A 17,076-nucleotide genomic window follows, 5' to 3' on the forward strand; every position below is an offset into this window, starting at 1 on the left:
AACGCGCTCGAAGCTCGTCTCGCAGGATGACGTCATGCTCTGCTGCAGCAGCTGGCGCTGTTGCTGCTGTTTTTGCTTTCTTTCATTGCGCTCGTGCTTATTGCGATACTTTCGCCTTTCGTTGCGACTTCTCGAGCTCGAATTCGAGTTTCTCCGAGATTGTTGTTGTTGCTGTTGCTGTTGCTGTTGTTGTTGTTGTTGTTGCTGCTGCTGCTGCTGCTGCTGCTGCTGATACTGTTGTTGACGGTCGTATGTGAGGTCAGGTACGTCAATGAGATTTCCCGGCTGTTGTAGGAGGGAGAAGGGCAGGGTATTGGCTGTGGCGTGATCCTGGACGTAATGTGGCTGTTGCTGCTGATGGAGGTAATTGGATGAGGTAAAATTGGCAGTGTTGAGAGAATGGCGACTGTTAGCATGGATGTAAGAATCCTGCAGAGGACTGACCATTGACGAGGAATGGTATAGGTTGCGAGTGAGAGGAAGCGTTAATTGGCTGGAGCTATTGCTCGGTAATGGATAACCGTATTGCTGCATCTCTTGTTGCTGTTGCTGGTAGTGCTCTTTGTAGTCGTAAATACTGTTTGTCTGCAAAAGTCCATCGCAGGGTTAGTATTCACAAAAGAAAGCACATGGATTATTGATTTCCGGTTTGTACGAGGAGATCCGATGTATTGTTACGCACATTTTTTGGTTTGTTTTGTTTTTTTTTTGTTTTTTTTTTGTTTTTTTTTTGTTTTTTTTTTGTTTTTGTTTTGTTTTCTTGTTTCTATAATTTTTATAAATTTCAAAGAGATCTCACTTTAACACGGCTAATACAAATTAAGTGGGCTAAAATTTGTATAATCAAAGATTTTAATAGTAATATATTTTGATAAATTCCGAATGTGACGATTATTGCGCTACAACGGTATGAGTCTATGAAAATTGAATATCTATAATTACTGTTAATACCGGTAAATAAATTAAATTTATATTTATTTAAAGCTTCCATCGTTAACGCGACAATTTACTTAAATAAATTTTTTTTTTCTTTTACGATTTCTTATATTTTCTACACAGTATCTGTCATGAAATAAAAATATATCAATAATTATGTAGATTATTTCAAGTTTAATTAAAGTTTACATATTTATTTTCAAGTTCTAAAGTTCATACTTGATAGTTAAATTACTACAAATAATTAAATTACTTAATTAGTTTAATTTAACTTGTTAAATTACTTACTGTAATTGCATTCGTTAAAGTGAAATGATATTCATCAATTATACTGTATCATAAAAGAGACATATAAAACTGAAGTTAAAAATTTAAATTATCATATAAATTTTACGTAAATTAAAAATGTAAAATATTTAACATTATAAATTGTTTTCCATTAATTAGAATTTTTTTAAAATTTTTTCTAATAATATAGATTAACGTTATTGAAAATAACATATTAAGTTGAATGATAATCCTAATAGCCGTAAAATTACGGTGCAATTTAAAAATAAAATGTAAGAAATTAAAAATTAAAAATTACAAAGAATATGATCATTATCACCGCGTAAATCAAGAAACGCGAGAAGTTGAAGTCATAAAAGTTAAACCTATTATTCCACAGACGTTAGTGATTATGTTTCTAGCAGTTCTCGTTATGATATTCATATGAATATATTATAAATATGTCATAAATAAATTAATTGTATTACATTTATTTATTGTTTTAATATGAATTATTATACGTAATATCTTGTCTAGAGAAAATTCGATTTTAGTACATTGTAAGAGTAGAAATTGAAAGAAAATGTGATTGGTTATCATAATTTGTATTGACATAAATTAATTGTATTTACGCGATAGAAATAGAAACCCCAGTTGTTTTAAAAACAAAACCAAAAATTAAAGAATATTTGATAACCCAGTAAATGTTTTCACTAACGAATTCTAATTTTCTAATTAAAAATATGTATATTTATTGTAAGAATTTAATCTGCGATAATTAAAATCTTTGATTAAAATGCTTTACTACTACTACTACTACTACTACTATTATTATTATTATTATTATTATTATTATTATTATTATTATTATTATTATTATTATTATTATTATTTTATAAACAAAAATCAGGACTTAAATGATGTTCAATAAATAAAAAATATTGCGAATATAAGTATCCGTAGCTACATTTATGTGCTCATGAATTCGTTGCAGCAAAGCATAAAAAAAAATTCTTTAAATACGAACTAACTTAGTTTATTAAAATGTGCGTAACAATCATGAGTTATGTAAGTCAATTAGATTGCAATTTCTTTCGATTACAGAATTTAATTTTTAGAATAATTAATATTTAGATTCAAAACATTCTTCAATTTCAATCGTAATGTTCAAAAAATAATGATTCGCATATAAATTTGTGAAAATGAAATAATGATATGAAAAATGATAAATTACAAGAGTTTAAATTTAAAAAATAGACTAAATTTAATTCATTTTATCTTTAAATGTAAAAAATTATGATACAATTAATAAATAGGATAATTAATATATTATAACAATTTATGTTGTACATATAGTTATAAATCTGTATGACTTTAAAATTATTTTTAAAAACACGTAGAAGAGTAATATAAATATTATTTAATAGAAAAATAAATAATTTAAAAATAAAATTGAACAGTTTATGAATAACGTCTTAAATTGCATTCCAATTACCATTTATATTTCATCGAATTAATTATTTAATATTAGTCTATTATGTTAGTTTTCAAAACGATCAATTTTTCAAAAAATTTTAGAAATAGTTTAAAAAAAAAAAAATAAATAAATAAACATTAAGATTGGTATATTATATCCATGTTTACATATTTTTAAATAACACAAAGAACTTGCATAATAAGAAACAAAAATGTTCACTTTAAATTACACGAAGATTTTTATATTTAGTTTTTGTGAATAAAATGACTTTATAAGGAAATAATATTTTTATATGCCACAAATTGTTATATAAAATTACGGGAATGTGCGAGTAAATATTTTCAAATATTTGATCGATTATTAAATATATTGTTAATGGCTAAATAGTATTTTCTAAAATGCTAAGCAACTATTTACTCTTACTTTGTTTAAACGATATATTTAAAAAAGTCAATATCGGCGTATAATCAAAAATACTCAAGAATATGATTTTTATTTAGAATAATTTTATAACTAGAAAAATATACGTAAACAGATTGATAAACATAAACCTTCGTTTAATCTACAAAGCACTATACACAATGCAGGCTTGAGTAATTAGAAAATTATTACATGTCATGTGACTTAAGAGCAAAGACTTACTTGAGAAAACAGTAGTTGAAGTACGTACGTCCGATGAATTCATAAATATTCGATTCATCTGGTAAAACTGGATACACCCAATAACTATACAGTAGACGAATATTTCGATTTTTTACATAGAGATTAATAAATTAATAAATTTTTTAAAATTTATTACTATTATATTCATTAACATGTATCATATATAAGCGCGATGTTGAAATAAAATTCAACGGTGAAAATCCTTTGAAACGGATGAGTGAAACTATTCTTCGTCATTATGGACGTTTCAGGTTCACAAAGATATTTTAAATACGAGATGGTTGAGCTTGTATGACTTGTAAATGGAAAAAAATTTTTAATTACACTATTTATACAATTTATACGATATATTTAACAATGCCGCGTAATAACAATTGGTTACTGTAACTAAAGCCATTCAAATGCCTATTTTTTTGTCTGTTGACCAATTTGCGTGCATTTTTGCAAAGTTTATTATATAGTTTAAATTATATACTAAAAGATTGGTTGACAATCTTACACGAAACACCGGTAAAATAATTTTCGATTAGAATAACGAAGTTGTAGTTTCTTTGCAAATAAATCTTTGTATCAGCAATTATACTTGTCATTAAGTTTTTTTTTAATCATAATTTAATAATATAACAGATTGAATTACTCAATATATTAGAAATACTAATTGTTTTAATATTAAAATCGTTTATGATGGTAGAAAAATTTAATTATATATATTTTACTAATTATAAATATTTCTTAAATTCACTTTTCTATCTCTTTGGAAAGAAAATTTTATATTTTTTATAACATGTTCGTTCCATCAGCTAAATACCTAATAGAAATAAAACCAAGAATTTAATTTTCTTTTATAAAAATGGAGATTTCTGTCGAATAAATCTTGATTTACAAATTACAATATATGAAATACAGTGCAATGAAGAATTGGATTTTCAATTTACAACTTAATATAAAACCGTACTATGCAATTATATGTGACGGCACGATATATTAAATTATTTATAGTCGATATTTACATCAAATTGTAACATACATTTGATGAAAAAATCTACTATGTATGTATATTTTTTTTTTTCTTGTCCAATTAAATAATTTACATGCTTGATTTTTTATCGCTAACGTTCCGACATTCACCACTTCTTTCTCTAGTATTTCGATTTTAATCATTATTACTTAGTAATAAAATTATAATAAATTAAAGTGAAATAATAGAAATTAATAGACAATAGTGGAATAAATCTTAGAATGGAAAAAAATTAATTAGAGATTGAGTTAAAGTAGATATACTTAAATGCCACGATATAAAAGTTTTATTAATAGCTTTGTACAAGTAGTTTCGATGAAAAAAAAAGAAATAATCACTGACTATTCTTTAGCAGAATACGACGCATGGCTAAGAAATATCAATAATTCATTGAACGTCGTAAAATTTTATAAATGACGAGACGAGAATTAGGCGTAAGATTAATAAAGCAAGGCGATGCACATAATAAAGTGGCTTTTTATATTATAAAGTTGTTCGTACTGACGTCATCGATGACATTTCCGAATATATCGAATGCGACTTTAATTAATGATGATTTGAATAATATTCGTGAGATTTACAAAAAGAAAATTTTGACTCTAATGCTGAATGAAATTTTAGAACAATTTTATTATGTTCATAGACTTATGATGTAAATAATATCAATTACCGTTATAAGAAAAATGATAATACTACTTGAAAAATGCACCTTCAAAATCTTAAGCGATAATAGTTTGACGAACAGTTTCAAACAAAATATAAGGATTTATGTTAACGGTGTATCAGATCACGAATTTGTTTTTGTTTTTGTTTTTGTTTCGCAAATAATTATCATTACCTTATTTAGAGAAGAAAATCGTCGATCGAAGAGCATTTCCATATTGATGCAATTATGATTAGTACGAATACGTGAGACTAAATTCTATTAAAACTGCACATTATACACTATAATACGTGTCACATTCACCTTACTTTATTCACAGTCGAATAAAGATAAGTATAAAGAGGAATTAAGAATGTATAGATAAACAAACGATCATGCTATAGAGATTCGTTTCAAAGTTGCCTGGAGTCTCGCCGCCCTTAGTCTTTATAATATTTCAAGGCACATGCACAGTGAATGATTATTATGAGAATGAGCCAACTTAAAAATTGACAACAAAATGGCATTGATCGTACGAGAAACTCTGACAGCAACAATCCAACGAATCATCTCATCCATAAGCAGAAGTCGCACAAGCGCTATTGCATTTCGAATGTCGAAACGCCAGCCACACAGCAGAATCGGAGATGAATTGATCGGTCGACAAACCTTTAGCTTGGAGTCCGTAGTGGGTAAGCTCTGGGGGAATACGGGAGAGGGTACATTTTGGTATGTGTGCTCGGAGGGATCAGTCTTTCTCGTAGCTCTTGGAGCTGGTATGGGTGGCGGGTCTGCGTCCGCATCGTCCTTATCCGGCTGCGTCACTTTCGTCACAAGGCCCTCCTCCATCACTTTCTCGGTCCTCGTACTGCTGCGCGACAGCGTGGAGACGGGCGTGGAATCGTTCGATCTCAGACTAGTCGCGATCGTACTGTTGCTCGCGCTCTTATGGGGACAGGTGCGATAGATCGGTATCGCGTAAAGCTTATAGCTCCGCGAGACTCGCGACTCGTCGTCGGTCTGCGATCGGTGCTGGTGCTGCCGATGCTTGCGGCATAACCTCAGCGAATAAAACTGCGTATGATGCTGATGCTGGTGATGCTGATGATACTGCTTGCGTCTCCTGGGCTTGAGGCTGTTGCATTTGGGCTCGGGCGAGTTAGCGCGAGGCATATTGTGATCGCTGTAGTGGGGCCCGAGGTGGCAGCGCGTTATCGAGGATTCGTAACCGGAACTACCGCCGGCGCCGCCGCAAGGGCTCGTGGCCCTCGATGCCGGTCGCGATGAGTAGGGCGAGATGCTTGGCGCCGTCGTCGCCGGCGGGTGCAGCGCATAAGTGTAATCATGCAATGTCGAGGGAAAGCCAACTCGGGTAAACTTAGGGGATAGCAACTAAAACACAACGGACAAACACACAGATGCACAGAAGCTAAATTAGCCACTTGAAATTAGCCAGCTGAAACATTTATTTTATCGTTGTACAGATGTTATGGGTATAAATGGGCTCCTTTCTATTGGGATTACATGCACGTTTATCATGCAATGATCAATGATTATAGAGATGTGTGGTGAACCTATGTACAATCATACGAACGGGTTTCACGTTATTGTCTCTGCCGGTAAAAAATTACTTAGGATACAAAGCCATTCGCCAATTGAGATAAAAATTGTATGTATTACATGTATGTACAATGAATGGTAACATGAATTTTGAAAAATTCGTAAGTGTAAAAGTTTTTATGTATTGTGTATAAATGAATACCTACCCCTGTAGCCAATTTGTACCATGTCGCTCTATTTTTATAATAATTTTTTAATATAACTTGAACTTAATAATATAACTTGAATGATAATAAAAATTAAAATATAATGATATAATATCGTTGTGTTTGTTATAAGCTCCGTATGCTTTATTAATTACTACGATATTCATGAAAATACTTTTAAATATTTACATAAATAATACATAAAATACGGAATAACTCGTATATTATATCAAATGTTAATGTTAGTTACTACGATCTAGCATTGCTTTATTGTTAATACATATTGTTAATAATGTCTAGCAGTGTCAGATAGGCTGATTTTGAAAATAAATAATACGAACACATATTGTCACTGAATTAAGCTTTATGGTTTTCGATACTCGATGACTAAAAACATACAATTCCATTGTAAATATGAATTTTATCGCTTCTTGATATCCCATTTCTTACATACAACACTTTATACCATTGACCATTGTGGCTCTTAATTCATATAGACGTAAAACAATCGATTAATTGTACAATTTAGTTGAATTGATAAATAATTGTATTTAATAAAATTTTAGGTATAGATATAATTGATAATGAACGTTGGGTAATAAAATCATTTAAAGATAAAAAATTTCACTACATATACGTATGAATATATTTTCTATGTGATTAAATGAACACGAAGCATAAATTTTCGATTCAATATAGGTTTTCTATTGCCATTTCCCCTATAAATATTCTAAATACAAATAATCCTAATTTATAAATGAAAAATATATTTATCATATACAAATTAAGTACTTATTTGTTTATTTTGCTTTTATTTATAGAAAAAAAAAAAAAAAAAAAAAAAAAAAAAAAAAACAATCACTCTTTATTGATATGCATAGACATATATTTGCATTTGTCAAACTAAAATAAAAGAGCATTATAGAGAAGAATAGTAAGACCGAAAGAAGATTTTTATCATAATAGCACTGCAAAGGATAAATGAGAAAACAAGATAGTACACGTTGTAAAAAAAAAAAAAAGAAGAAAAAAAAAAGAAATAAAAAATAGTATAAGGAAAACAAAGACTAAAAGATTGATTTAGAAATTAATGATGGATAAGATACGAAGAATCATTGCTGATACTAAAGTTTCGCTCAAAGTGTTCGCACCCATTCTTACACAGTTGTAATTATCTATTTGATGTATAGTCTTACGCTTTTGCACGAACTGGTATCGAGAAAACTGCTCCTAACCACTCAAGTACCACCTTATTACCTTAATAATATAGAAGTGACTGCACGCACATCAGGAAAAATATTCGACTTTGATACACTAAATTACTTAAGTCTCCGATATTATTGTTATAGAGTTCACTTACACCTTGTGATAAATAAAACGAATGGGATTATTTCCTTAAAGACTAGAGAAAATTTGCCTGTTGTAGTCCGAAGATAGTTTTGGCACATAAATGATTATATTATTAAGTTTAATTTTCAAAGCTTCTTATTCCATGTTTTTGAAAACACAGCAAAAATCTCAAAATAATTGAGTCAATAAAATATATCTTGCCATTATACTTTTACATATTTTCTAGATAAATTTGATAAATTTTATTGTTATCGAATGAACAATTCGTAATTGATATTTTAAACCAACACGATGAACATCATGTTTATCATATAATGTTGATAAACATGGTTTTTTTCTTTTTTAGCAATTATTAATATCCAGGAAATGTAATTATGACAAATACAAGTATGTTAGTAGTACGTCTAAATGAATAAATAAATCAATTAATGTATATGTATAAACATATGTGTTAAGAGAAAGAGAGAGAGAGAGAGAGAGAGAGAGAGAGAGCAGTTAAATTTGATACAATTACCTTTATTAATAGATACTGGTCTATCGTATTTTTAAAACAAACTATCCACTTTAATAGGATCTAATGATTAATAGATATCCACTTTACTAATACACATTAAATTCAAATAAGTTCAATGTTTAAAACCTATGATAAATATTAATATAATATTTTTAATTTAAACAAATATTTTTTTTTTTACTCAAAACATGAATAATTTTAAAAAATCTGCAAACTAATAGAAGTCGAAGATAATAAATGATCATTAGATTGTGCCTATATAAACATTAAGCGAATTAAGATTATTAAGCTAATACACGTCATATACTAAATCAATATCTCGATGTAAATTTAATATATGCTTTGACGTAATCTACTTACTTACCAAACAAGGTCAAAAAAAAGGTAATATATAGGTACATTACAAAGTTACTCTATTAAAATAAAATAAATTATTAATTGTTCATTTAAGTTTTATGCATATTTGACATAACAGAATATACTATTTATAAATGTACCTTTATCGGCGCTTCAAAACTTATAAAATCTCATTACTTTGAATTTAAGAAGTACTCAAACAACTTTTTTTCTTAAAAGTTATAACGTTTCAAGTTATAATATGCATATAATGCCGTATTTACACTTTATATACTGTACACAAACTTTTTAACATCTTTGGATAGAAGAACATTTTAAAATATGAAAGTTTACTACACAAAAACTCACTCACGTTTAATATCAAAGCTATAATTGTTAAAATTGAAAGACATTTATTTATTAAAAGGCACAAATACAAGAATATTCAAGATTGATAGGTTAATATAGCATATGAATTAACTATTTTGAAATTTTCTCATATTTTTATATAATTAAATAGATTATATCAACTTAATATAAAAATAAATAATTATATTGTAAAATAATGTTCAATTCGTCAAAGATTGGCACGAAATGGCCAATATTGACATACTCTAAGTTACTTTTCAGCGGCTATTCACATTTAAACAAATTCGACAAAATTCTTGGCTATAAAGTATTCAATTCAGTATTGATTTTCAATATTTACTTCAAATATCCTCAATTATTCTACCTCATAATAAATAATTTATATTCTAATATACTCGGTTAACATTTAATCGACATTTTTTTTTTTTTAAAAAAACACAATTTTTTCAATGATAGCTAAACTCAAAGTTGTACGAGTATTATAATTTTACTTTTTGCAGAAATTTTTTGTTTCAATTTAATTAAAATTGATTATTATTATTATATTAAGATTTTCAATATAAAAGGCTATTAGAAATTAAATTAAGTTATCGCACTGATTAAAATTAACACTGAAAGGTTTATTCTCTTTTACAAGTGATAAAATCAAATAAACCGTTATACGAGATACATTTTTAATTCAAAAACTTCCTTACGACAAGATGTGACGGCAGAGGAATTTTCTGTTTGGCCCAGAAAATCTCGTTTAGTGCTATAAATTATTAAAAAATTAGCGTTGAATACATTATTTCGTATGATAGTTGGACGATGATTAGAAACGAATACATCAACTATACAAAAGTGTTTATTGATTTTTTGATTACTCATTAAAGAGACGATAAGATAAGAATAACAATTAAACAATTAAACAATTGTGATAATACTAAATTATGATGTGCTCTCATTTAAAAGTCTCTTAAATTTTCATTGCATTATTGAAACTCGTGAAAAGATATATTTTCGACTGATGGAATGAATTAAATCATACCTCAGCCGTTAACTTGGTCGATGCTCAACTACTACGAGTCGATGTATCATAGAAATAGTACGTGTCATCCCCACCCCGATACCTTTCATGTATGGCTTCGTTGTTCTATTGTACTCAGTCCATTTTGCTTGTTTCTACTTTCAAAAGATAGAGAATAAAAGACAGGTACTACTAGTATAAGACTTCTTTGTTTTCGTAAGTACTATGTCTTCGTTTATTAAGTAAAAAACTGTTTCTTTAGTTTTCTTTAGTTTTACGAATATTCGAGGAGACTAGAAGCGTGTGAATTTTTCAACATCATCATTAAATTTATATGTTTTATATAGTTGTTGTATTCATTCTAATTCGTCTTTTGCATTTTTTATTTATTTATTTATTTATTTAGACTTTTATCAATGTATGATTGAGACGAAGCATAATATCATTATTTTTATTTGGAAAATTAAAAGTTTTCTGGTAAAGTTTGGTGTAGCAGTGAACGATCTATTAAATCAGGCCATTCAAGCGAGTTTAGCAATATCTTTACGCTTTCGTAATAAATCGTCTGTTAGTTGCATTAATACTTTGCAATAAAATTAAAAATGATTAAATTACACGAAAATATATTCTAACGCCGTAAAGAAGTAAAAAATTCAAAATAGCAAAGTTTTGTGAAAAAAAAAAAAAACATCATCTTCATAATACGACGATAAGAAAATTATGGAAATATTCATTAATCTTATAAAGCATTTAATACGAAACAGTTTATCCTACAAGATTAGCTTTACATAAAAATATTTTTATATAAAAGTCTTTCAATTTCAAACGTTAAACGAGCTTATTAACTTTTATGTTTAGAAGCCGTGGAATAATTCTTCTACTCACTATTTTACTAGCGAAGTTAACATATTAATTTCGTAATCCTTTCACGCGACTACTTATTACTAATTATTTATCGAGGAATATCAAATATAGTTTCATTAAATCGATTCACCCGAGAACAACGAACAATGTACTAAAAGATGTAAACGAGATGCAAAAGAAATTTTTCATACTGGCATTGGAAATTACGATTTAAATGATTAAATATAAGATCCGCAAACGAGTTGGAGAATTCGAAGCAAATATTAGTCAAAAAACATAAAAAAAAATAATAAAAAAAAAAAAAAAAATAAAAAATAAAATAAAAATTCAAGTATAACGATAACAAAGTAGCCCTTGACTCCCTCCCCCAAGTGAAAATCATACGAGTTATCCGAGGCACGTATAAACTCGTTGATAATGTAAACAAAAATTCTATCACCCCAGCAGATATTTCAAAATGCTCAGTTCATCAGCATTCTCTTCAGTACCATTTCTATAACTCGTTCCCCAAGCCTATAGATGCTCATATGCAGGCGCAGCGCGATAATAATGGTCGGGCCGAAGCAGCAAATCCGTATTATTAATTCGAGGAAGTGAAAAAGGGAATGAAAAGGGCGCTCGATAGCACTTGACTTCCTTGAGTCGTCGTTCTCGCTCGCGTATTACAACCTCGGACGTGCAGCACTGGACCAAGTGGCACTCGTTGGGGGTGAGCCACATAATGCGATCATTTCACGGTGACTTTGGCCGCGCTCGGTGCTCCCAAGGATGTCTGAGTGCTCGGCCCGAGATTCCAACGTTATACCCGGCACTCCTGCGGCTGCTCCCGGGCTCTCGTTTGTCATGGCTCGCCGAATCACCCCCTCGAAGCTCGGTACATACTCTGTGTACATGCGCGGGTGGAGCAGCGCGGGCCATTTGCCGCAAGGGCACGCTACTCGCTTCGTTGCTCGGAGAATGAGCAAATGTGCACGTGTACATGGAGAGTTCCGCCACGAGTACTCTAGTCTAGAATTAGAGCTACTTGAAAATTCTTAAGCCATTAAGTGCCTGGCGACGAGAATGTGTGAGAGTGTACCTTACCTTCCCACTGCTTCCTGCGAATCCCTCAATTTTCCAATATAAAAGTGTCTTCTTCGTTTCCAAAAAATGTTCTATTCTTTTACACTGCACCAAGAGTAATCGTGCTCGAATCATTCATTGATTACTGGCCAATGGTTTTCTTATTTTAAGTAACCGGAACTGCTTGTACATTATTTTTAAGCTCGATTGCTCGGTCGGATATTCGTGTGGATGCGCGTCTGTGGCGTCTGTGAGCGTAACTTTCTTATCGCACGTATTATAAAAGCGCATAAAACGATGAATGGATTTATCCTTTTTTTGTTTTTTTTTTTTTTCAATCGAAATTTAACATTTTGTTCCACTGGTACATTAGATTTAACCAATTTTGTTGGTTCAAAGATTTAGTTAGGCAGATTTACAACAGAGAGAAAATAAAAAGCTTTCAATTCAGTATACTTTACTATATTTTTCCCAGAGATTACAATTCACAACTAATATCCTCGTCAATAAATTTAATTTATCAATTTTCGTAAAATATAGTTTTGTACCAATATTATTGTACTCGTTTATATGTTCGATTATTAGTGAAACGAACAATTTGATACATCAGGTGTTATACATAAGCGACTTTTAAATTGTATTTTTTTAAAATTCCATAAAGCACACATCGTTGTCATACAGACTTAACTCCATATTTTAAAAGAGTTTGAGAAATAGCATTTATCAAAAACCATTAAAATAAGATTTCACCATAAAAATGTAAAGTGCATATCTGTATAATATAAATTAACAAAATTAATTTAATGTCAGCTGTTGCATTCTTTAATATAAAAATACTTTTATTACCAAGTTATTATTTCAAATTCCTATACATTCTGGCGTATATGAATTTTTAATAATATGACACATAACACATTAAAGATTTAACTTATTTCCATTGCATACTAAAATATAAATAATTTATGTTTAATAAATATATCAAATACCAAATTGATGTATCCGTAGCTAATTATTCAATTTCTTATTGATTTAACAGTTTAAACTCGTAGTCGAGTGTCAGTTAAGAACGTAATAAATATAAATTAGATTTTAGCAATATTTGTTATATGAACATTATAAATCGACGAATAATTCGTCTAATAATAATTTTCATCCATAAAAAATCAATAATGATTAAAAAATGTTTCCAAATTCCTACAATAAAGAAAGAAAAGAATAGAAAATTAATTTCGGAATTATCGGTTCGATTGTACGTTAATTGATTTTAATTAATTTATTCTCAAAAATATAAATACGAAGCATTATATGTAAAGCACAATATTTATCACAAGGTGAATAACTACATAATATAAATATATTATTTGATTTGATGTAATTATCTCGATTACTTTTGAAGTATAAATTATAGGTAAGCTTATAAATTTTCAGTACTCGTATAGTTGAAAAACGAGAAAAATGTAACGAGTGTTTCACTAATCTAGAGAAAATTTATTAATAAATATTTATATGTTAAACTACTTAATACTCACAACATGGCTCAAACTATCTACAGTAGGTCGATAAGAAAATTAGTAATTTTTTCTCTATCATGTCGTTTTCAATCTAGTTATGATGGACATATTTTTCATAATATGCATCAACACTGCACCCGATTAATTCATAGTGTATATATTATTAAGAACAATCATATAAAATTTATTCTTCTAATAATTCTAAAAGTCATTTGAAAATAATGCTGTGGTGACTTCGAACGTTTTAAAGGAATGGAACTCAAGTTATTTTTTCTTTATTTAAACAGACAATTTATAATAAATCCAGATATCAAGTTTTAAGTTTAATAGATATTCAAATATAAATTATAGGGATTTATTTTTATCTACATATACTTAAATTTTATATTTTATATTATGTTATTCTACAATAATCTTTCAAAATAGTTTCGCAATAAAAAAATTATAAATAAATTTTATACAGAAATGACGATAAAATGGTTCGGTTTTCTTATATTAAGAGTTTGAGTATTCAGATTGTTATAAAAAATTTTTTTATCGCTTATTTCATTGAAACTTTGGTCATTGTGTAGTAGTTCGCTTGCAAATATAAGTGTACTTTCGGTGTATTGAAAGTAAAGTACATTACATTAGAATTATAAATTGTATCGAAAACCATGTAGCTTATTTAATTATAATTAAAATATAAATAAACGATTAAATATTTGGAACCGTAGATAATCATTGGCAAATTAAATAGCAACATTTTCCATATGTTTTGTTATGTATCATTTACAAAGAATTTGAACGATGCACGTATTACAGCATCTTTATTTTGTGAAAATAGACTTTTTATCGATTATTCTACTTCACTACCTTGTAACTATTACATTTGTAAAAAAAAAGGAAAAAAGAATAAAAATATATATGATAAGAGTGAAACGCATTGACAAACAGTAAAAACGTATTCGTATACATAGAAAAATGATTGAATAAAAATTAAAAAATGTTGATAACATTACCTTGTTTGGTGGCGTTTGTATACCATGAAATGGTAGATTTTCGTAAAATGTTTTTGTTTCTGGCTCGGATAAACCTTCAGAAACACTATCCATATGGTTACTATTTACGGCTTGACTGGGATCTAAAATTACCAACGATAAATAAACATAATATAATTAATCAGAAATTCATTAAATTATTTGATGATATGTGCTTCTTTTGTTCTAGATAGATGTTGGCAAATTTATTAGATAAATAAATGTAAATTATACGACATCTCGAATATATCCATATATGTCGAGGATATTTATTTTTATTGAATAAGCGTGTCTAATAATTTCTTAAAAAATCAGTAATTTTTCATAGATTCATATAGATTTATCTAAAACAAAATATAACTGAATCTCACATAATATGACATAAAATTTTTTGTTTTTTGTTTTTTGTTTCAAATACGTTTATTTTCATGTTTTATTTATATTAATGGAATTGTTCGAGAGATAGAATGTAATAACACTAAATAGATTCTAAATTTCTTGTAAATTAGTGGTAGATGTACCGTATATGAAGCCAAGCGCGTATCTTTTAAGAAATTAGTATAATCATTTAAAAATAAGTAATTCAATAATGTTATAATATTTTATACAAACTTGTACAAAGTTCAAGTATCAAATTAATTTATACGTGAAATTCAAGTTGCAAATGTCAAGAGGAAAAGTGTTTTTCCAAATTTATTCCAATGTTGCGAATTAAATTTGTGTATTAGCTTCTTTAAAAATTTAACTATAACAAACTATATATTATTATAAAATTATTTATTTTTAAAAAAATATTGAATATATTAATAGAATAGAGTTTTATTTATCAGTATCAAGTTAAAATATCTTTTTAAATATATCCGAAAGAAAGTTAAGATAAATTTCATTTCCTGCTACCGAGTAGCAATTAACTATGAAATTTATATTTCATTTGTAAATGGAATATTAAGTTGCGGAGTTGCGGAGTTTAATAATAGTTGTGTTTTATTATTTTCTATTCCTCTATATAAATTCCAATATATAAATGGTTTCACCATCTTATAATAGATTGGTTATGAACTAGCCGTTTGTTGGTAAACAAGACTGTTGACCATAATTTTTGATAACATGAAGAAAAGAGACAGGCATAATTATAATCTACATCTTCCTCATTCTAAATTCTAGTTCCTTGATTTCATGAATAAGTGCATTTTCTATCGAAATGATGTGCAAATTCTCATAGTGTATTCGGTATCATTAGAACATCAAAATATACATAATAAATGGTACAAGAATACATATTGAAACGATCAGTCATTTCTGTTATTTCATACAATAAGCAAATAATAAGCGAATATAATATTATATAAATTAATTTCAAATAATTGTATTAAATTATCTTCAGTATGAAAAATTCAATTTTAAAAGCAAAGCTTAATTTATGTTTCCACGTTAAATTAATTCAAAATTTTAACTATTTTATAAATACGCATTAATTTTTCAAACTGCTTTCTTATATAGTTTTTATTGATAAATTATTAAAAAAAAAGAAAGAAAAAAAAAAGAAAAAAAAAAAAGAAAAACAAAAGATACAAATCTGTAAATTTGATATATTTCGTAATATTCAAATTGTTTCAGCAAATGAAAATAAAAAAAAGGAGTATAAATTAACAAAATGGTGAACTAAATTTTCAAGCGAATACAGAACTGTGGAAATGTTTAAAGTGCGAATTTTTTTTATTATACACTAGAAATTTTTGAGCCACAATGAGCGAATATTGTTAGTTGTAAGAATTTGTGTAAGAAAAAAAAAAAAAAAAAAAAAAAAAAAACGAGTAAAAAGAGAAGCAGTTTTGTTTTAAAAGACAATATGAATCGCCTTGAAATAACAGTAACTAGAAGCAATGTAGTTAAATAAATAAATGTGAATATAATGAAACAATGAGTGAAAGAGAAAGACAGAGATGGGGAATAAAGAGAAACAGAGAAATAGAGAATGAATAATAGGAAGTGTCAAGGGAGACAACAAGAATTTTTTATTCCTTACTCATGCATATACATATGTACGCACCTGCTCCTGGTTTTTTACGCTTACGGGATACATTGTTTCTGTCATCGCTGGTCTGTTTCTGCTTGGAATGTTGTGAACCGACAGCTGATTGCTCTTGTTGTTGTAGTGGTACTATTCTCTTGTATGTCACGGCTATATGGGCGGGGGGTGGGTGGGGGGTGGAGGTATATATGTTTTTAAAGATACGCACGGTATAAGCAAATAACTAAAGTATATAGTGGCTCT

At 28.3% G+C, this 17,076-nt stretch overlaps 1 protein-coding gene across 1 annotated transcript in view; it reads right to left on the reverse strand.

Annotated features, from left to right (window-relative positions):
* LOC105362032 (titin-like) overlaps positions 1–17,076 on the reverse strand; it is a 74,119-nt gene that overhangs the window by 9,936 nt on the left and 47,107 nt on the right. The window contains exons 15-17 of the mRNA XM_011499357.1: positions 16,852–16,983; positions 14,784–14,905; positions 212–585 (exon numbers count right to left, since the gene is read on the reverse strand). Coding sequence (XP_011497659.1) covers positions 212–585; positions 14,784–14,905; positions 16,852–16,983 — 628 coding nt within the window. The remainder of the gene's footprint in view (positions 1–211; positions 586–14,783; positions 14,906–16,851; positions 16,984–17,076) is intronic.

Source organism: Ceratosolen solmsi, unplaced genomic scaffold, assembly GCF_000503995.2.
Source record: "Ceratosolen solmsi marchali unplaced genomic scaffold, CerSol_1.0 scaffold2, whole genome shotgun sequence".
Classification (NCBI taxonomy): domain Eukaryota; kingdom Metazoa; phylum Arthropoda; class Insecta; order Hymenoptera; family Agaonidae; genus Ceratosolen; species Ceratosolen solmsi.